Source organism: Neolamprologus multifasciatus, chromosome 4 (genome assembly GCF_963576455.1).
Source record: "Neolamprologus multifasciatus chromosome 4, fNeoMul1.2, whole genome shotgun sequence".
NCBI classification, from domain to species: Eukaryota; Metazoa; Chordata; class Actinopteri; order Cichliformes; family Cichlidae; genus Neolamprologus; species Neolamprologus multifasciatus.
Window position 1 is genome coordinate 10427204 of NC_140442.1, and position 26246 is coordinate 10453449.

At 40.8% G+C, this 26246-nt stretch overlaps 2 protein-coding genes across 5 annotated transcripts; both read left to right on the forward strand.

The window, feature by feature from the left end:
* The first annotated feature begins 736 nt into the window (after positions 1-736).
* Positions 737-17741, forward strand: gpr146 (G protein-coupled receptor 146). Of its 4 annotated transcripts, XR_014873586.1 has the most exons (3): positions 1573-3449; positions 10681-13158; positions 13200-17741. XR_014873586.1 is itself a non-coding variant. In XM_085155900.1 (2 exons), exon 2 carries the CDS (start codon positions 10722-10724, stop codon positions 11724-11726), a length of 1005 nt encoding a protein of 334 aa, XP_085012026.1. In that variant the 5' UTR covers positions 737-902; positions 10681-10721; the 3' UTR covers positions 11727-17741. The 4 variants fall into 4 exon arrangements, 3 of the variants coding, with proteins under 3 accessions (XP_085012026.1, XP_085012025.1, XP_085012024.1); XM_085155900.1 differs by lacking the exon at positions 1573-3449 and adding an exon at positions 737-902 and having other exon boundaries at positions 10681-17741; XM_085155899.1 differs by having other exon boundaries at positions 920-3882; positions 10681-17741.
* A 3274-nt stretch (positions 17742-21015) lies between these two features.
* Positions 21016-24279, forward strand: gper1 (G protein-coupled estrogen receptor 1). The gene has a single exon (XM_085155897.1). The coding sequence runs from the start codon at positions 22834-22836 to the stop codon at positions 23896-23898; it is 1065 nt and encodes a 354-aa protein (XP_085012023.1). The 5' UTR covers positions 21016-22833; the 3' UTR covers positions 23899-24279.
* The last annotated feature ends 1967 nt before the right edge of the window (positions 24280-26246 follow it).

Genomic DNA, 26246 nt, shown 5'->3' on the forward strand with positions numbered 1-26246 from the left:
AATTTAATGCAATTTCATGACATAAAACAGACTGGCAATCTGCGAGACAGTGGGCTGTGAGATTAACGTAATACTGAAATTCACTGATTGTAAAGTAAACCAATCTTTCATGAATTTGATCAGTTTTCAGAAGCAAGCAGAGGGGGTGGTTGCATGAATGAGCACTTTGTGTTCCAAGGACAACGTGACAAATTCTGAATGTCTTACCGGACAAAGGAACACAGTCAACGGTGTAATCACTGGAACAACATCTCTGTCTCCAGGGCAATGCTTTCACAAGAAGTGCAGCGAGTGTGTGCTGTTCTACTGCAGCACCTCAATTAGCTGAAAAGCAATGATAAAAGACTGAGACAAGCAGGAACAAGGAAAATAAACACTTTACAAGAACTCTGGGGATTGAAGTTATACTTAATTTACACAGTGGCCACTTTCAATCTAGTTGTGAAACTGAAGTACAACTGCTGCTGTTTTTTAAAGGTTAGACTCTTTTTCATGATGACTTTATGTTGCTAGATAGTTGTACTATTGTTGACATTTTTCTGCTTGGTCCAAGCCTTTTGTAACACTGACTAATAAACTAACACACTCATGCGATACTTAGTATCCCTGCCTTTTGCATGTATAGCACAGAGTTTTCAGTTCTTATTAGCTGACAGAGTCAATGATAACTGCAAAGGAAATAGTGTAGCATACAGTTTCCTGTATTATGACTAATTATCTGATTAAACTTAATGTTCTTGAACATCACAGTTCTCAGTATCTTTGACTGGCTGTAAGTAACCACCAGAAATTATGCCGATGTAGCTACTTTGTTTCTTTGTAAGTGGAACAAGAGACTAATGTTCAGCACTCTTAAAGGGCAGGAGTACTAACTGAGACACGACGAAGCACAAAAAGCACAGGTACTGTACTTCTTCTTCTCTTAGATATTAATGAAGTATATGTTTTATGTCCTTGAATACTGTGTTTTACTTTGTTACTATATTCCTCCTTCCCTCAGGTAAGCAGTAAATTCACACTCTATGTATGACTCCTGTATGGGCAAAAAGGTTTTTGTTGTAGGGTAATTTAAATACTTAAGATCTCTGAGCTCCAGTTCAGCTATAAAATGATGATATCCCAATAATTGCATATTTCTTCTTGAAACACCATTGCTTTTAAATAAATGAGTTTCTAACTTGGCCTATTATCTTGTAACAATGTAATGTTTGGCAAAATGAGCTATTAGTTGCAATAATCTTATAGTGTTACTTTTTATGTTACTGACATGTCTCATAATCCGGATTTCTGCTTTAAACTGTAAACAATTTGCATTATAATACTTAATCTCCTTAACCAAACTCCCACTGCTTTTTCAGAGTACATTCAGCAGGACAATGCAAGCGATTTTTATTGTACTGCATTTATTGTAATGTTTCCCCAAGCTGATTACAAGCTTTGTCGTATTCCAATTTCTTCCTCGTGCGTGTAACAAAGTAGAAATCCACCAGTACGCTACGTTTGGGGTTATGAATGTAACCTTTGTTTTCTTTCTTTCTGAGAGACGGAGCATTGCATTTCATCTTCATTAAAGAAAACATAAACAGAACGTTATCATTACTTTCTCATTTAATTTTCTCTTTAGTTTATAAAAATGTGTCAAAATGTATTAAAACACAATATTTTTCTCATGAATCATACAAAGCCACAGCAGAAATTGTATATACAGGCATCTGTCTTCACCCCTATCAAGACTTCAATTGTTTCTGGTGTTGCTCTCAACAGTTACTGTTTAATCAGCTGGAGAAACACCAAAGCTACTTTGAACTTTGCAGGTGTTATGAAGGTCAGTAATGGGTTGAAAGCCAGTTCTGATCAGTTCTGATTAAAATGAATTGAGCAAGAGCGCCTAAAAATGTTGCATGTCAAAGCTTTTGAATCACAATAAGAGTTTAAGAGTAAAGCAAGTCGTGCAACTTGCAACATTTAGTTGGAAAGGAGGTTTGGAAACTTTCTGTGTACCCCAGAGTTTCAGCAATACAAACTCAGCTTTTGCCCTATTCTTTCACAACCTGATGTCTTTGACAGATTATACATTGATCCCAGACGAATCAACTTACCATCACTGGGTTGTCTGAACCCAACATTAAATTAGGTTATGGTTAGGGGTCCTTTGGCCTTTAAAAAAACACATCATTTAAAACAATGAGCTGGATTGTTTTAGATTGTGGTGAGACAATAAACCAAACTGGGAAATACAGCTTAAGTAACAGACCCATGCATTCAAAGTTCAAAAATAATTTGCTCAGACAGGATACTACATCTCAGAAAAACATAACATTGGTAGCTGTTTTGTCTTTCACCCCAAAAACTAATCTAAAAATAATGCCGCCCAGTGATCCTGTTACAAACTAATGTGTGGAATGTAGAGGAGGAGGAATGCATGCCTATTTTGTGCGTGCATCATCACAAAAGCACTTTGTCTGTCCTGTGACAAAACTTTAGGTTACCTGTATATTTTTTTCCTGTTGTTTTGAACAGGTAAGTAAGTTAAAGTAGAGGTTAGGTAAGTTAGGGACAACTAGTTATGTTGGGAATAGGTTTAGGTAGGATTAGGTTGATTGGATGGTTAAAATTAAGCATTGCATAAAAGGGTTAAGTTTCTGGTTGGAGTTAAGCAAAACAAAATTGGGAGACAGACTGCTACAAAAATGTTCTGTTGATTCATGATGAATGTTTTGAGATTTCGCCATTCACAGAGAAGTCCATAACAAATCAGGCTGTGTATTACGCCATTCTTCTGATGAATTACTGTGTATATTTTGCACCATGATGTCCTGGAGATTCATTGGACTCCTTTTTGGAGGGTATAAAAAATTAAGTCCACCAAACGTTCGTAATTGATTTTAGTATGAAGGCTTAGCTTGAGGTTTGGATAAGGTTTGGATTAAGTTGAACGTTAAGACAGGACTCCAGGAAACAATCATAAATCAAAGTAATGTCCTCTAAAGTGATGAAAACACGAGTTTGTGTGTGTGTGTTCGTGTGTGTGGGGGTGTCCCTCGCGCCCCACCTCCCTGTCCTCCATCCAATCAGAGCACAGAACGGCCACTCGGGCCTCGCGACCATGGAGCGGCAGCAGCAGCAGCGGGGAGCGGAGTGAGGAGACAGTGGGGGAGGGTCACGTGTGTACACACTGTAGAGCTCAGCAGCACTCCAGCAGTAGTAATGCCTGTAACGGTCGGCCCCCTTTCAGATCCAGCCTCGTCCGAAAAGTTGATAGATGCGAAGCGAAACAACTGAAATCCACTAAAACGTGTTTTTTCCCCTCCCGCTGTTTTACTTTTCACGAGCGCAAGTCTTTTTTTTTCCATACTCAAATGAAACGACTGAGAAATGCCAGTGGAAATGCTACATCAAAACCCAATGCCTCCCTAGGGTTGTCACCGATCCAAGCCTATACGTTTGTGGTGAGTTCTCTTCTCGTTTCCATTGTTTCATCTCGACAAATGCGAAAGGTATCGGTCTCTGGCTTTCACCTGAAAGTGGGAAGAAGTGAATTTGCACCGCTGGGGATGACTAGATGCGAGAGTGAGTAGTCGCGGTTGTGCCAACAAAGAAAGGGGGTGGAATAAATAATGGTAAAGTCGTGACAGCTATCCTCGCTTTCATCTGCCTGGTCAAGTGTAATGACACGGCGTGAAGAAAAATAAATAACCCCCCCCCCTCCAACTCCATTAGCTGATGTTTTCTTAGCTTTGTTCAGCTCCAGAAGTTCCACAATTTCAGCGACGGGCTTGTATTTGGAAAACAACACCTGACGAGGAGGTTTCTCACGGGATCAGCTTTCTGAGGTGCAGGGGAGAAAAAAAGTTGTATCATTTTGATCAAAAGGCCTCTCAGGTAATCTGCTCTTTATATGAATAATCATTTCCAATCTGTTGTTGATACCTTCTGTTGGGAGCTAAAACTAGTGGCTCTGTTAACTGTGAGGAATATGTATGTTATGACAAGCTGCAACATGAGCACAGCTTTGTTACCTAGGTCTGAATGCTCTCCCTTATATCCATGCCTACACATATACAGTCTTGTAGTGCTAAACCATTAAGATACACACAAAAAATAGTCTTAATCTTAATTTTAATGAGGTTTTACACCCAACTTTGGGTTTGTTTTGACAGATCGTGTGTCTTTGCTTTACCTACTTCAGTCCTTTTTTTTACTTCATCATTGCTTTTAGCAGATGCAGGAAGGTTATTACTGGTAATTACTATATTTTATCATTCATTTTGAAATGGGTGCCACTTCATTGCGAAGTAGCTCTAGCCACTAGTCAGTAGTGCTTGTCACCCAAATGAAATGCTTCTTAAGACTCGGTCTTTGCACTTGTTGTCATCAACTTCATCCATGTGACCGGAGGGCAACTGGGCGTGTGTGGCTGTGGCTTAATGACAGTAAGCCTGCTTTGTGCTGACCATTGAACTCTTGACTTTGTTGAAGCCGTTGACAGTTCAGCAAGTTGCCAGAAAAGAAGCCAGGAAGTCTGCTGAGACTCAGACCGACCTATGTTTGACCAGACTCTGTTACACTAGAACTCAATAAGAGGAACTACTGTTTCCTCAAAGATAATCAGGTGATGTTTGACACTCCTTGTGAAGTAGATAATCCATTAAAGCATCAGTGATGCGCTCATTAATCAAGGGAGCAGATCTCTATCGTTTGCAGGAAAATGTGCAGTTTAAAAGCTTTCAGACTCAAGCTATTTTGCCTCCACTGTACAAAAACTGATAACAATTTGTGCATAGAACCTTTCCCCAGGGCTTGAATTGGAATGCAATAAGTTACTTTGAAGATTTGTGGGTTATTAAAGAAACATATGTGCTGTATTGTGTCACCTGTCACGTCTGATGTTGCTGCATAGCAACAATACCTGAGGCGAGTCTACTGGGGTGATGGCCCCCCTCAGAGTGTGGGTTATTTTGAATATAAAGATTGTACTTAATGTACCATTTTATATCAACGCTGTAGTTATACAATACATACATAACAATAAACCAATGTCCACATTAATAAATCAGCAGTTATGATTCAATAATATCGTATATATGATGATAAGAATAATGCTTGCTTTAATTTTAGATACTTGAAGCATATTTTTTATATATTTTTAACAGTCTAAATACTTGGAAAACAAATAGTCCATGCAAAAACAATCTTCAGTGATGTCCAATATATTCAAAGCCAATTTATTGAACTAAACTGTTTATTTCTAATCAAATATTATGATTTCCGTCCCATGGACAGCCGTTTGAAAAAGCCCCGGAAACACCCCTGCACAGAAACGTGCAAAAACGAGTGGCGTAATCTTATTTTCTGGCTGTAGTACATCCTGCTGCTGCTGTGTTGCTGTAGACATGGCTACAGAATCATGTGACATCACTCGCAGCTTTCTGAGAAGGGCCTGTAAATTCCAGTAAGGATATACGAGGGGTGTGCGCCCAGTATGTCACACTGCTCCCATCAGGCGGTGATATCTGGCTTCAGAACGCTGAGACGTCAAGCACGTGGGCGTCACTGTTACACGATCGTGTTTGGTGGGGCCGAAGCATGCCGAAGCAGGGCTGCCCCCTCTGGGGATAATAAACTTAACCACTTTTGACATGGCGTAGTGCAAAAAGTTCAGACAAGGTTTAACCAAGTGTACAACTGCAGTCAAAGTCACGTTCAAGAGTTTTCAGCTTAGGCTATAGAGCTCTCTCCTGGTTTGCATGCTTGTAGCAGTAGATGTAAATGAATGAATAGTTATATCTCCTGTTAGCACAGCTCATAATTAATGTAGCATAAAAGAAGGGAACCGTGATGGGCATGTTCTCTAAGGAACGGTCCTTGAAAGACTTTATTCAACAACCGTATGAAAGGAAAATAAAGTGACAAGTTACCATTCTCCTTGGAAATTAATAAAAGATAATATGCATACTTCAGTGACTGCATGAGCTTAGCCCTGACCACAACTGCTCTGACAGCGCTCGTGCCGTAATAACAGCTGGGTGTAGTGTCTCTCTCTGACCTTCACTCAACCCCAACAACGTCACCTCCAGCTGTAGCCTTGACAGGCTCCAAAATGGGCTAGAAAATGAAATGGCCCTCATTACGCTGAATCAAAACAGACGTGGATCATGCAGCATGAAGCTGTTCTGCCTCCGAGTCAGGGGTGGACGTTTTCTTACACCCCGCTTGTTTTTCCCTCAGCTGAGTAGAAAACTAGGGATTTCATTATCGTGGGCTGCTGGCAAAACGCGCAGAGCTAAAGTGCACTGACTTTCACGACATGAGCGGTTGTTGCCTAGAGTGAATGAATGCTTATGGTAAACAGCGAGCAGTCCAAAAGGATTATTGTCTTTTGGTCATATTTTTTAATGCATAATATTGTCTGAGAAAATCGGCGATGGTTGTTTTACTATGCATTTTCAGTGCGATCCCTCTAAAGCTTTGTTTATGGTCGCAGCATTGGTTTTTGTGCACTCCACAAGTCTCCACAGCCTCACAACTCTTTGACACCGGCATTTGAGGTGTGCAGTCGTCTTCTGCATACCAGGTGTCAGAGCTCAGAAAAAAACAAACAAACCTCAGCATCAATGCTGGAAAAAGTCAAAACAGGAAGCAAAGGAGTCACAGCGTTTTCTCCAGAAAGTCTCATTTTTTTTCCAAGCTGTTGCAGTGTCTCTCTGTGTATATCATCTGTGACTTTCTGCACTGATACATCACTGAAATGGCGGTTAAGACCAACACGATCGTGAAATCGTGTCTCCAACATGGTCACGCCAGTCGCACCACAATGGCAAAAAGGCTGTTACTGTTGTCATTCACGAGGCGATAACAGCAAGCATGAACGCTCCCGTTATTTTTTCTCTCGCATGACGTACAGCCTTTTTCCTACTGTTCAAAAAGAATAGAAGCACAGAGAAAATGCGACCCGTAAATGGAGAAAAATATCATTACGCCAGCATTGCTTCCTCTCGCAATGCAATTATCGATATGCCGCTGTCAGATATCGATATTTTAATCAAACATGCAGATTCTGTAAGTGGATTTCCACAACAACAGCAGACAGCTCCTATTAACTCTGCTTTGGAGGGTTACAACAATACGGCTCCGATTCCCTACGGAGATTATTAATGGGGCTTTTTCTTCTGGAGTTGTTGAGCACCACTGCATCCTGAGGGACTTTGTGATTCCCACCATCTATGTGCCCGCAACAGGAAAGCACGACTTTGTCCTCATGGGGGGAGTACTGTCCAGAAGGTCACTAAATTTGTTCCTGAAAAGCAAACTAAGATCTGTTTTTGGCCCGATGAGCACTCCTTTGGATGGGAAGAGTGTCCGGGGAATAAACTGAAATGCATATCAGGGATTTTCCTGAGGGTTTTTGGCATCCCACAGATGGTTTTAAGGGAAATGGAAAGAAGCAGTGTTACAGAATTATACTTTTAACCTGTTTTCTTAACTTGGGATTCACGTTCTCAAGCATAATAGACTTTTTTTAATAAGATATTCACAAATATAAGATAATTAGATATAAATTAGAAACCTAATGTTCGAGTCATACATACGATAGAGAACAGTTGCCCTCTTTTTTTAACAACTCCTGCAGCTATCAGAAGCTGCAGAGTGAGCCAATGTGTTAATGACAGGGAGTTGTATATAGAAACGTCTGTATACAGCAGGTGCTAATTAATGAGGACTGCCAGCCACATCGCAGTGAGTCCTCTTTAATAATCACAAACTTCCCCTTAGGTCATTTTCTCTGTAAGTGATGAAAGGTTGTGGGAGGAAGTAAAGGGTGAATAAGCTTACTGTACTTCTTAGGATATGGAAGCATTGTGGTGGTGGTGGTGAGGGGGGTTTAGCACGAATCGATGAAAAGAGGAGCACTGGTTATAGTGTGCTTTTTTTTTCAAGGTCTGCTTTCGTCAATGAGTCACCAAGCTGCCGGTGTTTGAGAGCAGTGTTTACAAGTGGGCCGACCAGTGCTCCCGACTCGGTGAAGATTGCCCTCCTCCCGATCCGCTTCTTGTCCGTCTCTGTGCTCCAGCCCCCACTACAGCACCGTTGCAGCCAATTGGAGCAGCACAGAGGAGAGACTGAGTGTATCTGTGTGTGTGTGTGTGAGAGGCTTAAGGCCAAAACAGCCTCTCTGTAGTGGTGTTACGTAAGCACACAGAAGAATGTTTCTCCTTTACTGGCATCGTTACTCATTCCCTGAAAACAAAACTGCCTTCCTACACTTTGTTTCAGGGTGTTCTCGGGGAGAAAATTTCCAGAGAATTCTGCACAGATTAGCGAGGGTACTGTTTCCACGTAAAAATGTTATCGTCCCTTCCCAAAAGCAGTTTTGCATGTGGAAACATATCTGTCAATTTAGTTCTGAGGAAAGGAAATATTGTGGGATCTGAGTTACTTACTTTCGCTTATAATAATAATCTTCCTAAGAATGACCCCAGTTAATTATGTAAGGAAACATCTAAATCATCCAGCCCCATCAGCTTCACTCCTAAATGTTCCTGACGTCTACGCTGTCTCCCCCTTTCCTTTGTTTTTTGACCTTGTCCTGAACTCCAACCTACACCTCGTCCTTCGCTGACCCTTCACCAAAGCCTGCTTCACATTTCACTCTTTATAAATCTACCCATCGCCGCCTGCCCAGCCCCCAGGCAGCTTGGCAGTAACTTTGAACGGAAGATAAATGCTTTTGACTGGGCACCAAAGCTGTCTGTGAAATGTTCTTCTTCATCACGCTGCGTGTGAATGAAAAATATAAGGGCAGCTCTGCACAGTCAGCGGCGCTCTTGCATGCAACTGTAGGAGGGAGAACGAGGAGGCCGAGGCAGAGCGAGGGAGAGACGCCAAGGTGTCAAACAAATGCAGTTTTGTATTCTTCCACCAGAACAAAGGCCTCATTTGCTCTGGCCAGTGAGGAGAAATGGTGGGTTTTTGAGGCTGAGCTAGCAAATCAAACATATTGTGAGGCGTTTGTATTCAGTCAGTCAGATGCAGTGAAGTGAAATTAACAGCGTTACCCGTGGCATAATAGGCGAGACGTGGTGGACGTGTTTTTGTGTCGTGGCCTTGCTTAAAAAACAAATCGTTTTCATAAGATCAAGCAGAATAAACTCAGAGACCTTTTCATAAAAGCCATAAATATGACATAAAATAAAGATAGTTTTGGGTGATGTTAAAATGTTTTACAGTCATATATACTGCTGTACATGCATAGATGACAAATTAAAGGAAAAGCCTGAACTCAGTGGCTCCGTTAAGCTGTTGAGCGTATTTCGTTGTGCACATTGTTTAGGTGCACTTGTTCCCTAAAGCCCAGTCCGCACATAAAGGGATTTACCTCTGACGGTTGCCTAGGTAATCCACTAATGTATTTAGTCATATGTCAACAGCTGTATCCTTTACTTCCACTGATTGTTGCTTCAGTCTCTCACCTAAAGGTGAGGTACATTTACCTCAATATTCACCCCCTTTGTGTCACCAGTGGTTATTTTTCCCCGCCGTCACCACAAGTTGCTGAATTCATTGACATGTTATGGTCACTGCTAGGCTCTTCCTATGTCTGTGCCCCTTAAGAGGGAAATCCCTTTGCAAGACAAAATACAGTGACTGTTTTTATCCTATAATGAAACATTTCTGTCACGATGGTCGTCATCAAAGCCCCTCTAAAAGAAAGTCTGGCAACTTGACTGTTATTTCGACTCATGTCTGGGTTGTTATTTTAAAGCCCTTATCTAAATGAATGGGGAAAAGAGAATGACTGTCACTTTAACGTAAAAATTAAATGTTTATAATCGACAGTCGGATCCCAGGAAGAAAAGGTTTTAAAAGCTTCTTCCTCTTGAAAGCTGTATGCATCACGAGTGAGAAGGAGCTACTGTTCTTCTTCTACTGTAACCCTTCTACTCCAACAGGATTGGCTAATATGTTTCCCGTTTAAGCTGTTAATTGGCTCACCACTCATGCCCTCATTGGCGGCCACCATCATTAGCATTTCAGAGGTCCTTCACTGTTCCCTCTGTGTCACTAGAGTCGTCTTTTTTCAGGATTACAATGTCCTGATTCAAAGGGCACAAGAAGCCACTTAATGATTTGCTCTGTTTGAAAATGATGGAGAGTTCAAATAGCAAACGTGCTATTCAGCTTTCTCTGGTAACCGTTCGATTGTTATTCGAAGCTCGCATTCAGTCCTAAACCGCTCTCTGATGACTCTGCATAGTTGTGGTACATTTATGGCACGCTTTATCTTTATCTGTTCTAATTTGCACTGCACCGTGTTTGGATTTATTATTCAAAGGAATTCCAAACATTACTCTTTAACGGTTATTAACCTCAGACTTTGCGCGTTTGTCCTGTTTGTACAGTGGCAGTTGGCAAAAGGCGTGTAGGTGCATTACCTCCAGCAGTGGACAGTGGAAGCACGTGACGAGGGAAATTCATATATGTTAAACAAACATAAAGAAAACAAAAGCCACACAAACTTTAGGATGTTGTGAACTTTATGGTTTTTGAGAAGAATCTAAACTAATCCTTATAGCAAAGCTTAAGAGTTTAATGAATCTGCCAGGAATTCTGTTATTTTTACCTTTATCATACACATATCTCATTAATGACTAATTCTTTTCTCCTTGACTCTGTCCACAGTCGACCTGTTGAGAGTGCTTGATCTGTGTCAGAGCCCAGCGATGTGGATCTGCATGGTTTACAATGAGACGGACACCAGCTACGTGGACTTCCGGCTCTGCCGGGACTTTGGCCTCATCCTGTCAATCCTCTCCCTCATCTACCTCCTGGTGTGTTTCCCACTGGGCCTGTGCTACAATGTGCTGCTGGTCGTGGTCAACCTCTCAAACAAGGTGTCCATGACCATGCCTGATGTCTATTTTGTCAACATGGCCATTGCGGGTCTCGTGCTCAACCTGGTGGCGCCCGTGGAGCTGCTGAGCTCCACCTTCACCCGCTGGCATGTGTGGGACTATAACAATGAGGTTTACATCACCCTACTCATCCTCTTCAACATCTCGTCTCTGGTTATCATGTATTCCACCACGCTGCTCAGTCTGGACTACTACATAGAGCGCGCGCTGCCTCGCACGTACATGTCGAGTGTGTATAACACCAAACACGTGTGCGGGTTTATCTGGGGCGGCGCGGTGCTCACGAGCTTCTCCTCGCTGCTCTTCTATGTGTGCAACCACATCTCCACCAAGATGGTCGAATGCTCCAAAATGCAGAACAAGGAGGCAGCGGACTCGATCATGATGTTCATTGGCTACGTGGTGCCCGCCCTGGCTGTGCTTTACGCTTTTGTGCTCATTCTGCGCATCAGGAAGGAATCGACACCATTGGATCAGGACTCTGCTCGCTTGGACCCTTCCATACACAGGTTGCTGCTAGCTTCAGTCTGTGTGCAGTTCGTACTGTGGACTCCGTACTACATGACTCTTTTAGTACATACTGTAGTTGTTGCACCAGGATACATTAGCAGTGCACGTTACTTACCTACCTATTATTTCTTGAGGTGCGTATCTAAACTGTTGGCGTTCTCCAGCAGCTTTGCAATGCCTCTTATGTACAGGCAGATGAACAAAAACTTCTCCAACAAGCTCCAGCGGCTGCTCAGGAGGCTGCATTGCAGAGACCAGTCCTGCCCTCGTGAACGCTCAACAGTGCAGCAAGTGGTGACGTGAGATCCCCCGCCCCCCTTGCTTGCATTTTCCACTTCTCGGCCTAGCCAGCACTTATCTCCCCTCTATAGCGCCAGTATCTGACGGGGATCTCTCACAACCCCGGACTGTTTTGAGAGCGACGTAGCTAACTCTGGAATTTCCTGTCACCTTCCCGAATTTTAATCTGTTCTATCTAGGTCTGCAATGATGGGACAATGCAAACAAAAACCACTAAGTGCTGGGTTTTTTTTTTGTTTGTTTGTTTATTTTTAATACATTTCTCCACCAAGAAACTCAGGCTTCTAGCTTAAGGGTAGTAAATTGGGAACAATCATCCAATAACTACTGAGGACAGAGTTTCACGACAAAAAAATCCAGTTTTTCCGCGTCCTCCTTTGGGAATGGGTGTGGTTTTTGTGCCTACATTTCACCTCTAACACACAAGCAGATCCAATAAGCTATAAAAGTTTAATTATCAAATGCAGCCAAGTTACTTGGTTTTTTAACAGAACCCTCTCCACCCCTGCAATGATGGTGGCTGGTATACCCATAAGCTACCACCACTAATGAACGGTGTGCGTGCCAGTGGAAATCACTGTTTACCGCCCTCAAACTATAAGCCTCGGCCACTTCTTTTTTTTTTATTTGAACTCAGTTTTCCTTCTGCTTTAATTTGTTTTGATTATCAGATTAAATAATCTTCACATGTTGAAGATGCAGTACAATATTAAGCGTGTCTTGGATGCAGACCAATACTACCCTGTGGCTAGAACTAAGTACTCATATTAAGATATGTTCCCATTTTAATTTCAAAGATTGTATTCTGAAGTTTTGATCCACTCAAACATACAAAGAGATTATTTTTACGTCTGTCAAGCTCCACTATATATATATACAGACACACACGCACATCTACACCACTTTGAAATCACACAGAACTAAATGGAACACTCACGTAAAGCTTGTATTCAGGGTTCAGACATAACCGGTATACCTCGTGTGATCTCTGCTGATTATAACCTTACCTGATAACCACAAACAGTTTGAAATCCACTCATTAAGCTGAGCTGACAGCCAGTGTTCTGTTAACTTTTGATCTATTTCCGCAGGAATTATACACCCAGAGCCTCACTTAGGGTCAGTGAACCCCCACACAGGGTCACAGAGAGAGCCCTGAGGGGTTGTCATGCACAGGCCATAAGACTCATGACTGGCTGTGAGGTTTTTGCACACTAACAGTATCAAAAACCTTCTTAAACATATGAAAAGCCCACTTGATGAGCACCTGGAAGCAGTGTGTACGATACAGAAGAGTTTGAACTTTAATGCTGCTCACATGCACATTATTATCAAAGCTGCTTTGCTTCCTTGCCTGCCATGGTGAACGGTGAACAGAACAATCTGATGGCGATGAATCCCAGCTATCAGAACTAAAAACACGTTCTAGCATTCGGTCTGCTGCTTCACTGCATTAGTTTGCATATTGAATTAAAGGGCCAGTTTGTTAATCAGCCTGTGAAATGATACACCAGCAAGGTGGGGCATCCACTCGAAGTTAAATGGAGACGGACGCGCTCTGATATGAATCGTATGTTTGTATTCAGTTTTAATTTACACTTTCAAGCACACATTAACTCTGTTAATGACCCAAAGCTGAGCTGAAATGTTTGAAGTATTTGGCCGAGTGCGCTTTTGCTGTAAAATGTGAAGGAATGCCAGATGTACTAACAGGTTTGACCCTTTTTTTCTGTCAAGATTATAACAAAGTCACATACACACTCTCTCTATTTTTCCAAGCATTTCATGCGCCTCCATCGTTACATGCATATGGATTCGGTCAGTGGGAAATAGTATTCAACGAAAACGCTTAATGTGCTGCCCCACAAAATCCTTGAATGGATTGTTTTTGGCACAGTTAATCATTATTTGCTCTCAGTTCAGTGTCCTAATGTGAACTGAGCATTTAGAAATGAAGAGCAAACACTGGACTGAATTTCTAAAAGTCCTTTTTTTTTGTTAAACGTAGCATAGAAATGCTACGTTTTGTAATTATAAGTTCATTCCTCCGAAAAACGTACTTAAATTGAACTTATGCAGTTCATGTGATATACTATCAACTGCATGTAAGTGTTATGAAAAGATATCCAAACAGAGGGTGCTCATAATGAATCTTTTTTAGCATAAGTCCTGAAGCTGCACCAAACGACACTAAGAGAATGACAATCACGTAGAGATTCCAGTAGCTAAATAACTGCACTGTTTTGCTTCAAAATACCATCGAGTTTTTCTGAATTGCTTGAAGATGATGTGTGCATTTGCTGCCTAACTTTGCCTGATCAGTTTTCTTTAACCACTGCTGCAATTTCATCCATTAGTCTGTTTTTAAAAAAATGTTTTTTAACTATCCAACGCCAATCCCTCGGCAGAATTAATGATCAGCGGTCACTACATGGAGTGATTGCGTGATGTTCACAACTAGAAACTAAAGCGCGATCAAAGCTCGAATCACACCTAACTCAGATGGCTGCTCGTGTCTGAGAATGGTTTATTATTTCAGAGGCGGCCAAAACCTCGCGTCGGCGCAAAGAAACAGCCCTAAGAGTTCTTGTATGTTGAACGAGTACAGATACATTTTAGTTATTTGAACAACCAAACCTCAAACATCCAGATGAATCCACATTCAGATGTTATGCTTTCGTGACTGTGTATACAAGTGTATATGTATAGTACAAAATGATTTGTATATATTGTATGTAAAAGTCTTGCAGGAGGACACCGTGCTCTTTGAAAAAAATACAGTATTATTTTCTGAGAGATATATTTAGATTCTGTAAGTACTCTACTGTCAGCTGAGTCAAAGACTGATTAAACAATAAACTAAAATGGATATAACCGCTCCTTCCTGTCTCAGTGAAATCTTACCATTCGTATGGTCATGTGAACAATGTTTCTGTTTGTCAGATGTTTGTATTATTTTTAAATACTGAACATGTTTGTGTTTTGAATCCATAGATCTGAGCTTACGTGGATGTTGGCTAAGTTAAAGTCATCTTGAGATGTTGGTTATTGGTGGACTGGTGGTGCATATGCATGTGAGCTGTTCATTAGTGACACTAATCTCAGTAGTACCCCTGATTAGATGATGGGATGAGTGAATCAGCTCTGATGTAGGCATTTATATACTCACTGGCCACTTTATTAATTACACTTTGCTTGTACCACCACAATCTGCCTTCATTCTTGACAGTAAAGATTCAACGAGATGTTTTCATGTTGTTTATGTCACATTTTTAACCTACCATCTTAATGTTACAGCAAAGATAGAGGCTCGTCTTATTTTCGTGAGCCTGTGTAAAAGCCTCAGTGCACTTTTATAGCTGATCGAGACTGACACCTGGGGTGGTCTTCTCCTGTAGCCCATTATGTGGGACAACATGTTGTGCATTCAGATTCCTTTTTTTGCCTTCCTGTCTGGATAGCTTGTTTTTTTGTTTCTATAAACCTGAGAGATGTTTTTACTGGAAAATCCCAGTAAATCAGCAATTTTTTTAAATACTCAGACCAACAATCGCATGTCCAAAGTCACCTTTCTTCTCCATTCGGATGCTCAGTGTGGACTTCAGCAGGTTGTTTTCACCACTTCCACATACCTTAATGCACTGAGTTGCTGTCATATGATTGGCTGATTATTGGTTGATACTTGCAGTAACAGTTGAACATGTGTATCCAGATGAACTTAATCCCACAGACCTTTATCAGATCTGGGAAGGGACTGTGAAAGTTGTGTAGGTTGTTCCGTATTTCTAAGCTGCAGTGAAAGCGATTGTGAACAATGCCACAGCTCCCCTCCTGCTTACCACATGGCTAACACCACATCGTTTGTGGAGGGACCCTTTAACCAGGACACACAGGCTGGGGAAAATAGCAGCATTCCCAACATTCTGTGGGTCTGACAGTCCGAGGCTGCTGCTATTCTCTGTCACAAAACAATGTTGTGTAGGCATCTAATAACAATGCCCTCCACACTAGAGCTGCGCCTCTGTCTGCAAGTAAGAGCTAGAAGTGTGTGAGTTAGCAGGATCACACTATAAACAGCCAACTTTTCAGTTAAATCTGAACAGGCTGAAGTAATCAGTTATGATGTTCATATTACAGTTAGGAAGCAGTTACACTGTATTGCACAACAGTGTGTGGATTAGTAATACCTGCGAGACCAAAATATAGAGGCAAACATAAGATCTCCAGTGGGAAGAGGAGGGGGTCTTGAATCATGTGCACTGCATCTGGAAATGATATGATAATGAAGTGAAAAAAAACATGGATGTCATGGCTGCTGTTTCCATCTCTGAGGATTGAACTTTCTCTGAGCTTTTTAACTCAAAAAGCACAAACCATCACTCATCAGTTACTGAGTTTGTCAGTTGTTTGTCACTCTTAAAGAGCAGGAAACTCGTCATGCACGCAGGGATTATTATTCATATGTGTTGTTGTCATTGAGCTGATTACAAAAGGGTAATTGGACATGTTTACAAGCCCACATGATTATGTCCAAAGAAACATACAAACCGCGTACAACCCAACTGCACACCAACTAAAAGCCCTCAAGGAACTGTGCAGCAACATGTTGCACTTGATACCAACTCCCCCAGGCCTGCAGGTGCATTAAGGAAAGCATATAGAAGATATTTTCCAATAATGTCAAACAACTTTTTTTTTGCCATATACTGTAAAGTTACACATACACATTATATGGTATGGATTATCTGCTTGAAATAAAAGTGAAGTGTGAAGTGTGTCAGGTTACAAGTTTCACACTTTCGTCCTTATTTTGCTAAGTGCACCAGGAAAAGCTCTTAAGTGTACCAGCATGTGTCTGGAAATGGAGTAATGCTGACATAGCACAGATTTTGTAATGTGCTACATTAGTCTTAATGTTGTTTTTCTCCTTTAAAGGTTCAGCCAGACCAGAAGTATGAGGGTCGGCTTCGGTCTTACACACAGTATCAGAGACCACCTATGAAGATGGAGAATTTGGCTTGCGGTTTTAAATGTTTTATCTGGAACTCATCCATATTTCACACACAAACCTTAGCCCACCGCTGTTTTTTTCTTAATGTGGATGAAAACTGGGCTATATAATGTAAAGGCAGGAGCAAGACCAAACAGGTTACAGTTCTCACGCAGGTATCTCACACTGGGATCAGATAAAGGGGAAGAAGTGGCGTCAAATCCTGAATTCCTAGAGCAACCAAGCCACAAGAAAGAGAGAGCAAAAGTGTCTGACTGCAGGCAGGAAAACCCTCCACATGATAGTAAAAGAATAAGAATTAATACATTAAATAGGGCAAAGGAAGTGAAAAGGCAGGAGCACAGCAAAAAGATAGCAGTTGTACAAAAGAAAAAACAAATCTAAAGATTGCAATTTATCAAGAACATGGTGAACATGTTCTTGATAATGGCAGAATAACAGGGCTACGGTTCCTTTCACATGGTGGAAGGTCTGGCCTTGACACGTTTGAAATCTCCCACCATAATAAATTCAGAACAGACCAGGAAGCTTCAGGAAGGAACCTTCATGTTCATCGCATCACTTCAGCTCTGGGGAAACATGTGCACCAGGGCAGATGCTTTGAATTCAACCCACCCTTCCTCCATTGCCAAACCTGTTCTTTTTGCTTCTCATCTCCAGAAATGAAAAAAATAAAAAATAAAAAAAATAGACTAACAATAAAAATCCCAGCATCAGCTAAATATCAAACATAGGCCTGGAAGCAGTGCAGAGGAGCTGGACTCAGGCAGGATGTTCCATTCAGAGTTTGTGGTTGTGGCTGTGGGAGATGCTGAATAGAGCCAGCAGCACATCAGACCGGTAAGTGGAGGCAGATGAGGGTGCTGTACCCTCCCTCCTCCAGACCTCCCACTTTCACTCCCCCAACCACAAGCAGTTAAACCCCAAAACTTCCCATTAACACTGCTTGTACTGATAGTATTGCTTCCATATTTAGCCTAGTTCTTAAAGAGGAGTTATAACAATAGTATGTTTTGTAGTTATGACAGAATTTTATGGCTCAATTTTTTAAAAATGAGACCAAAAGAAATGCATTTATCCATCAGTTTCATCAATTGACCTGCTGTGTATTTTTAGAATTAAAAAAATCAACATCTGACCTGCTTTAATACTTTGAAACACCCAGACACTTTCATAAATCATCGTAAACACCACAGAAGACTTTTACTGGATTCCTGTAACCCACTGCTCATCCCACTCCAACATCAATCACTGTTAATGCCAGTGGGCCATCCAGTGGACATAAGCATGAACTGCAACCTTTCTGACAACATTGAGCATATACTGTAAGTCCAGTTGAAACGCCTCAAGACAGAAATATATATTTGAAGCACAGTATGGAAATTCTATGTTATGCAGATCATGAAAAAGACAAAAACTGGTATAATGATTTGTTTTTTATCTGTATAATAAAGAGCAAAATATGGAAAACAGAGATTTCCTGCAGCATTTTTAAGTGAGTTTTAGTGTCTCGCTCAATATCTTTTCAGCCATGCAAGATCTTGCTGGAAAAAAAACCTAAAAACCTTATGAGGCCCAGACTTTATGTAACCTTTAGCCTGATTTGTTTCTCAGAAGTGCTTCATACTGTAGAGAAATCCAACAATCGGTCAGTGCCCCACCTTTTCTTTTTCAGCTTTTTATCACGCTTTGGTGGGGAATGGCATATGTGAGGTATTTGTTCTCTACTAAAACAAATACAACTAAGTGTGCTTCAGCAGTCATCATGAATTTGGTTTTGTTGACTTGCACATTTGACTGCTACATCCCTGCTTTCCCCTTATCTGTGTGAAGTCACGCAGACTGAATAACTCAGATTTCGGGTAGCTGGGGAAAAAAAACAATCGCACCAATCTGGATGACTGCATGACCTCTCGGACTTGCTGCTCTCGTCTTTCTTCGTGTGTGCTGCTGCGCTGACCTTCTACCGCAGCTAAAATCCTCTTTTATGTAACCCACAGAAACGGCTCTCTGTTGTCCATTCTCCTGTCAAAACCCCAAAGTTGTTTGCACCAGCAGGGCTTCCAGCTGCTGTATTGACCCTGTCTGCTCCCTGAGACTGCTACTGTTGCTCTGCTGTACCATATCCTCACTGCCAAAACACAGCTCCTTGACGACATGAAGCTCTGAGACATACTGCTGTTGCATGCTGCTGTTGTCCCTTCAATAATACTGCTATGTCTTTTACATTATTAAAACACAGTAAAGATTGTAATGCTTTATGTGAGCAACTCCACACACAACAGATTAAGTTTTAATCCTGTGCTGGGGGAACAAGGTTCACGTGTTTCCCTTTTTTTCCTTTCTAAAGGGAACCTTTTACGGTTTTCTTCATCTTCTGCCAAATATAAATTCACAGTGGTGGATGCTGATATTTAATATGTCCAAGGTTTTGAGCTAATTCCTCGGGTTTTGGCCTGTTTGGTTTGTTTGTTTGTTTTTTGTCTAATCCTGTCATCATATTATTTACGAGAAAAAAAATCATTCAACATCATTAGGTATTGTTTTTGTGTTTGCTGCAGTTTCTTCAATTCTAAGATTTATTTTTGTTTTTCTGTCCAAACTACAAGCCCAGACACCTCTGAGTGCGTTGACCTTCCATGTCTTCAAATCCGCTACCTCCACAGACTTTTTGTTGTTGCTCACATCTTTTTTTTAAAGCCCTGAGGCCTGCACACAGCAATACCAAAGGAACTTCAACACCATACCTACCAGCACTGATGTAGCTATGACCCCAACTCCCTGCCTTCCCCAGGCTGTCTTTAAATGAAGCGACCTTCCCACCTTGTGAGAAGTTTACAGTCAAGTTTGGTCTTTTGGAAGCTTTTGCCTGAATTATCAATTTTCTTCACTTTAGTCCTGCTTAGATGTTTTTGTTTTTGAAGGTGAGCTATTATGCTCTTTTATAGTTTTACGTTTTTTATCCTTAGACTCTACCATTGTGTTTTTGTATAATTCATATTGAGAAATTAAGATGTTTAATGACATTATAAAGCCAAGATTAGAAAAAGACTTTCTACATCAAGAGTTTGGCTCACAGGTCAATGTGAGTGATAGGGATAGGATTATACAGGTCAATTCCAGTCCTCTATGTAGAATTTTCAGCGACTTGGGATACCAAAATGATAAAAAAAAAAAAAAAATTTTTAATGTTTATTGAACCTTGGCCAGTCTTGGTAGCCGGGGATTGGTCCGCCAGGACCTCTGCTCCTGGTGGCCGCCCAGCTCACAATGCATCCGACCCCTACGGTGCCCATCACCTGCTGGAAGATGGGCCCATGTCCCTTATTTTGGTCTGTGCCCAGCCAGGCCCCATGGACTAAGGCCCGGTCACCAGACGCTCACCCTCAGACACCCTCCCTGGGCCTGGCTCCAGGGTGGGGCCCCGACAACTCTACTCCGGGGAGGGTGAACTATTCCCTCGGTGGTTTTCTCATAGGGGTCTTCTAAATCGCTCTTTGAACTTTCTGACAAATGAAAGAAATTAAGTAAAAATTTGCATTTATAAGTCATATTGTTTTTGCTACAGCCTGTATTTTTGTTTAGGTGTTTTAAGTGAATAGAAGTCATGACGATAGAGGTTTTAAATATTCATGCATAAAATATTATACACTTGGAATTACAGGATCAGGTTAATATAAGCATCCACCACTGGATACGTATATAACGTCCCCTTTGATGAGTTTAATGAGTTCATTTATTATAAGATTACATCATTGTTTTCTGTAGCTGCTACCGTTTTTGCAGCTGCCAACTGATCATTTGGGAATACCTACTCTTAATTATAGTAGGCTTATGCTTAGGGCATCAATAAATTATACTGGGATAGTTTAATCTATTATATTTTCCAGCATAATTTAATTTCACATTGATGTCTTCTCAGTAAATAGCTCTGTTTTAGCACAAGGTTATTGTATGTCTGGAATAATTGTAGGCATCTGTGGCTAATCCATCTGAGTGTTCAGAAAGATGCCAAATCAGCCAACACTACATCCAACAGCTCTCCATAGTCTCAGGTGTAATAGAAATTAGCACAAATTATACTGATGCTAAACCTTGGCCAGTAGCAAAATGCCTGTTTTGTTTCCCATTTATTGAAAGTGACACCTCACAGTGTTTTAAAGATTTATCTGGGTGTAATTGTCGTATTGACTGTGGGCATTGAATAAGCAACCGTCACTGTTTTTTGTTGTACATAAAAAATCAATTCTTTACTTATTATACAAGCATACTAATGAAAAAGCAAGGTAATGCCTGGTATTTTTCCACCGGCCCTAGGACTAAATGGTAGGCTACCCAGGTGAACAAATACTTAAAACAATATGTGGTTTCCATAACAACACAAGCTGGTTGTGTCCAGGTAAATGCCACGCTGCATCTAATTGTTGCCAGAACTTTTCTTTGATTGAAAGTTTAGCACATCCAGTTCAATTCTGTGATTTTAGGATTTAGATGCTTGTCAGATCCTTGGAATCACTAAGTCGGAGGAGAAAGAGTAAGATAATGAAATGAAGCATGTTGACAAACTATGCGTGACAGATCATCTCTTGCCTCCCACCCTCCCCTCATTTCCAGACAGGGTTGGGCCAAACAGCAGGTGGTGCAGAGGAGAAGCCTGGACATGGGATATACAAATCTCTGGCTCCCTGACTTCTACACCAGGCAAGCAAGAAGGAGCAATAAATGCTAGATTTATATGTAAGTGTATTTTTTTTATCACCAAATTCTTTGTACTGGTTGGAGATTTATGTATTTCATGTATTTTGTCTTAAAAAGACAGAAAATAGCACATCACATGTGGGTATTACTCTATGTATTTGATCATTTACAGTTAATTTCAATGTGAATGGGGCTTTCTCTTGTGTGAATGCAGTTACACAAGTTATGTATTATGGTCTTCAACTTGAGTAATCACTCAGAAAGTTGTAATATATTAAATTTCTTAGATGTCAATGATCGTCAGATGATTTTTACTGAAATTCTCCACCCTGATTGATTGATTGTTGAAAAAATATAGGAATAAAGTGAATTGTTGATCAATGCTGCCATCAGAATTAAGGGTTTGCACTGCCTTTAAATGTTTAATAGAAAAGTCTAATTAGCAGCACAATCATGACGTGCAATGCATTTAAAGAGCAGAGACATTTAAAGTAAAAGATAAAAAAAATACTGTACACATATTACTTTGTGAGATTCATAGTCTACACATTAATTTATGATATTTGCCTCTCAAGAGTGCATTAATATTGCAGAGGGGTTTACTCTGATGGGAATAAAACCCTGGGAGCTGAGAATTTTTGTTAAAGGTCAAGTTTGCCATACAGAATACACTCTGCGTTTCACCAGGGAGGGTGTTCGGATTGGTTGAGGATTTTAAAGAAGGATTTCAATGCATCTGTTTAAGTCTAAAGCTTGAATGTTAATGTGCACATGTGGTTGTTGCTATTCATTTATTCCCCTAAATGTTCTGTTTAAGGTGTATAATTTTCACATTTTATCTTTGATAGTATTTTTAAGTAACTGCTATGTACCTGATATATCTCATTTGTATCATGATTGTTGTTTTTCCAAGATTTTACCCCTAATTATCTTTCATGTTGTTGTTTTTGGAGGGGCGTTTTTGTTCAGACAGCTCAGGTGTCACAGCAATAACATCTTGGGTCAAAGCCTGCTGAATAGAGATACACGTGGACTTGAAGAGACAATTCAGGACTCAGATCAGATGACTCAGAAGAGGAGAAAGAAAGCCACCCTTTAATCTCAGGACTGCAGTTGTGATGTGAATTGGAGAAGCTGAGGGCCAATGGCCATTTTAAGACATGGAGGCGCTCCTGTTCGGCATCAAAAATCTTTTGGTAGATGAAACTTGATGTAAGCATGGGGTCAAAGAAGCCATAAAAGATTCTCTCCACTCACCTGACTTCTGCCAGCATGCCGTCACAGCATAGATGATTCACCCTTTGAAGAGGCGAAGCTGGGAACTACTGTGGTGTAATGATGTAGCAGCTACAGGTGACTTACACTTGGCTTATGATTTAAGACGGGCCGACCACAGACAGTATGGAAGGGCAGACAATCTCTTGGGCCTGGATATATGTAAACAGTACGGAACAACTGAACACTTCATATCCATACAATGCTACAGACTTAAGCGAAAACTCAGACAAATACCAGTCATACATCGTTGGTCTCTTCCTTTCCTGCCTGTATACCATTCTCCTTTTTCCTATTGGATTTATTGGTAACATCTTAATCCTGGTGGTGAACCTGAACCACAGAGAGAAGATGACCATCCCCGATCTTTACTTTGTTAACCTGGCTGTAGCTGACCTCATCCTGGTGGCAGATTCCCTCATTGAGGTCTTTAATCTGAATGAAAAGTATTACGACTACGCCGTCCTCTGCACCTTCATGTCACTTTTCCTGCAGGTCAATATGTACAGCAGCATCTTTTTTCTCACGTGGATGAGCTTTGACAGGTACATCGCCTTGGCTAGCTCCATGAGCAGCAACCCACTGAGGACTATGCAGCACGCCAAGCTCAGCTGTGGCCTCATTTGGATGGCCTCCATCCTGGCCACACTTCTCCCCTTCACCATTGTGCAGACCCAGCACAGAGGTGAGGTGCACTTCTGTTTCGCCAATGTCTTTGAGATTCAGTGGCTGGAGGTAACCATTGGCTTTTTGGTGCCCTTCTCCATCATTGGTCTATGCTACTCTCTGATTGGGCGAATTCTCATGAGGGCCCAGAAGCACCGTGGACTGTGGCCACGGCGGCAGAAGGCCCTGCGCATGATTGTGGTGGTGGTTCTGGTATTCTTCATCTGCTGGCTGCCAGAGAACGTCTTCATCAGCATTCAGCTACTGCAGGGCACAGCTGACCCATCGCAGAGGACTGCTACCACCCTGTGGCACGACTACCCGCTCACAGGCCACATTGTTAATCTGGCAGCTTTCTCCAACAGCTGCCTCAACCCCATTATCTACAGCTTTCTAGGAGAGACCTTCAGGGACAAGCTGCGTCTCTTCATTAAGCAGAAGGCCAGCTGGTCGGCCGTGAACCGCTTTTGCCACCATGGTCTTGATTTACACCTCCCTGTCAGGGGTGAGGTGTCAGCGGTGTGAAGAGAGCGGTGTGATTTGACGCAAGTTACACAAACTTGCGTCAAATCAAAGTTACGTATCAGTTTTCTTCAACTGTTATTTAGCTTTGCCTCATACAGTAGCTGTGCCAGCGTCTCAGTTAACCTGCTCACTTTCTGAACAAAAGAATTAAGGATTTACACCATGAGAAGGAAAACAAGGTGTTTAGTAAATATCAAACACACAAATACAGTATATAAAATCTATTTCATGCTAATCTCCAAATTTACTTTTCCTTAAGTTCTCTATGTGGCATCAGAAAATAAATGACAAGCAAGATGTTGGTATGTGCTATTTAAAGTCTGGCAAAGTGAGATTAAGATTAATAATAAAAATAAACATATCACCCTGTGTGATATATATATATATATACACACACACACACACACACACACACACATATATATATATATATATATATATATATATATATATATATATATATATATATATATATATATATATATATATATATATATATAAAATATATATATATATAGCATAAGGAGGCCTACACATCCACACCATCATGTGGCCGCATTTGGAACTAAATTAGTGACAGTCTTCGCTCTAAGACAATGCAGTGCCTATTTATTTCTGCTTTTAAGTTTTTTCTTTACTTTTGTTGAAATGTTGCCATGTTTAGTGAAAGTGGACCTATTAAACTTATTTAAAACTCCAGATTTTTATGTTTTTACTCTACTGGAGTGACTTTGCATGATTCACAGCTCCAAATAATCCATATTTATCTCATACTGGGGGTCATTCAGCCCCTCAGTTCAGCTCCCTGCAAAAAAAGAGGAGCTGAGCTCCTTTAAGCCAACCTAGTCTTTATTAGCTGCCCCTCGCAAGAAAAAGATTTGCAGATCTATGTCTGACAGCCATATTTGGTATAACCAGCCTCATAAAGAGCTATAAGTGGATGAAAATCTACATTTCTTTCACATGGATTTAGCAATCTGAAATGTTGGCCATGTTTAACATGACAGAAAACAAAGAAAAGCATAATAGGTCCACTTTAAACATTCACTGGAGCATGCAAACACATGTTCACAAACTTACTTTATTGTTATAAATAAAGAAGATGTCCCACTTTTCCATGAACTGAAAGTCAACGTTATTGATAGCATCAATAAACCTGTTTTAAATATTGAGATTATTTTGTAGATCTTTCAGGAAATAGAAGTTAACACACAATCTCTATTTCTTAATTGGTAAGCAGAACATTTGTGCTCATATTTACATTGAATCCAATGTCAGAATCGGGATCAGGGCTCAGTTTAAAGATGGCTGCAGTTATTACCTCACTTGTCAGTTCCTGTTAGCATGATGCTAAAGCAAAGAGGCAGGTGTTGTTTTTGCCAGGAGAGCAGGAGACTGAGTAAACATATCATTCCATGCTAACAACATAAAGCTGCTTCATTCAGGCTTTCTTTAACATATATTCTTAATTTCTAAGTACAGAGGCTTTGACAGACAACATTTCATCTTCTCATACTGCATCCACATATTTTATTTACAAGGTAAAAACTTCTCTTTTTTAGGTAGAATCAAACAACTAATGACAGTAATACAATTTGGCCAGTCAGACATGTGTTTGTTCCAGATTCACTGTGTTCCCAGAGGCCATCACTGCGATATAGCTGCCTGTAAATTGACAAAATGATTTTGACAGAACATTATAAACATTAAGATATTGACCACAAAGGTTAATTTAATTCAAATTAGCAGGTGCAGTATACAAATTTTCAACTTTATGGTCCCTGAGGCGTTATATTAGAGGTTGCATGAAACCTGTCATAATTTGTTTGTTGATCTGTAATCAACGTCGTACGTTCTTGTGTAGTACTGCACTTTCTGTCTTAATTTCACAAGTGCTTCTAGTCATATATTTGATCATCTATTATAACATGGTTCAAAGCATATTAACAGTGTTATTTACATTTTTACAAAAGCAAACATTTTACAGTATCGTGCATTATGAATACTGGATACAGGAATTGCCATCACAACCAGGTTATCTTTATACACAATCTGTGCATTGCCAGCCTGCAGGCCGTGTGTGTGTGTGTGTGTGTGTGTGTGTGTGTGTGTGTGTGTGTGTGTGTGTGTGTGTGTGTGTGTGTGTGTGTGTGCATTAGGCGACCAAAGATAATGGCGTAACTGGGAAAAACAGGAGTCCAAACCACAAACTGTTATTCCAGCTGTAACGGGCCCTCAGCCTGGGAAAGCTACTCTGAGTATTGTTTCAGTGATTGTTTATTAGACGTCTGCAAAAAATGCTAAACTTTTTGCAGTGCACGATGCTAAAAATTCTCTCGACTAGTGTT

Coding starts and splice junctions, on each gene's coding strand:
- gper1 (XM_085155897.1), top strand. CDS start 22,834: ATGGAAGGGCAGACAATCTCTTGGGCCTGGATATATGTAAACAGTACG.
- gpr146 (XM_085155900.1), top strand. CDS start 10,722: ATGTGGATCTGCATGGTTTACAATGAGACGGACACCAGCTACGTGGAC.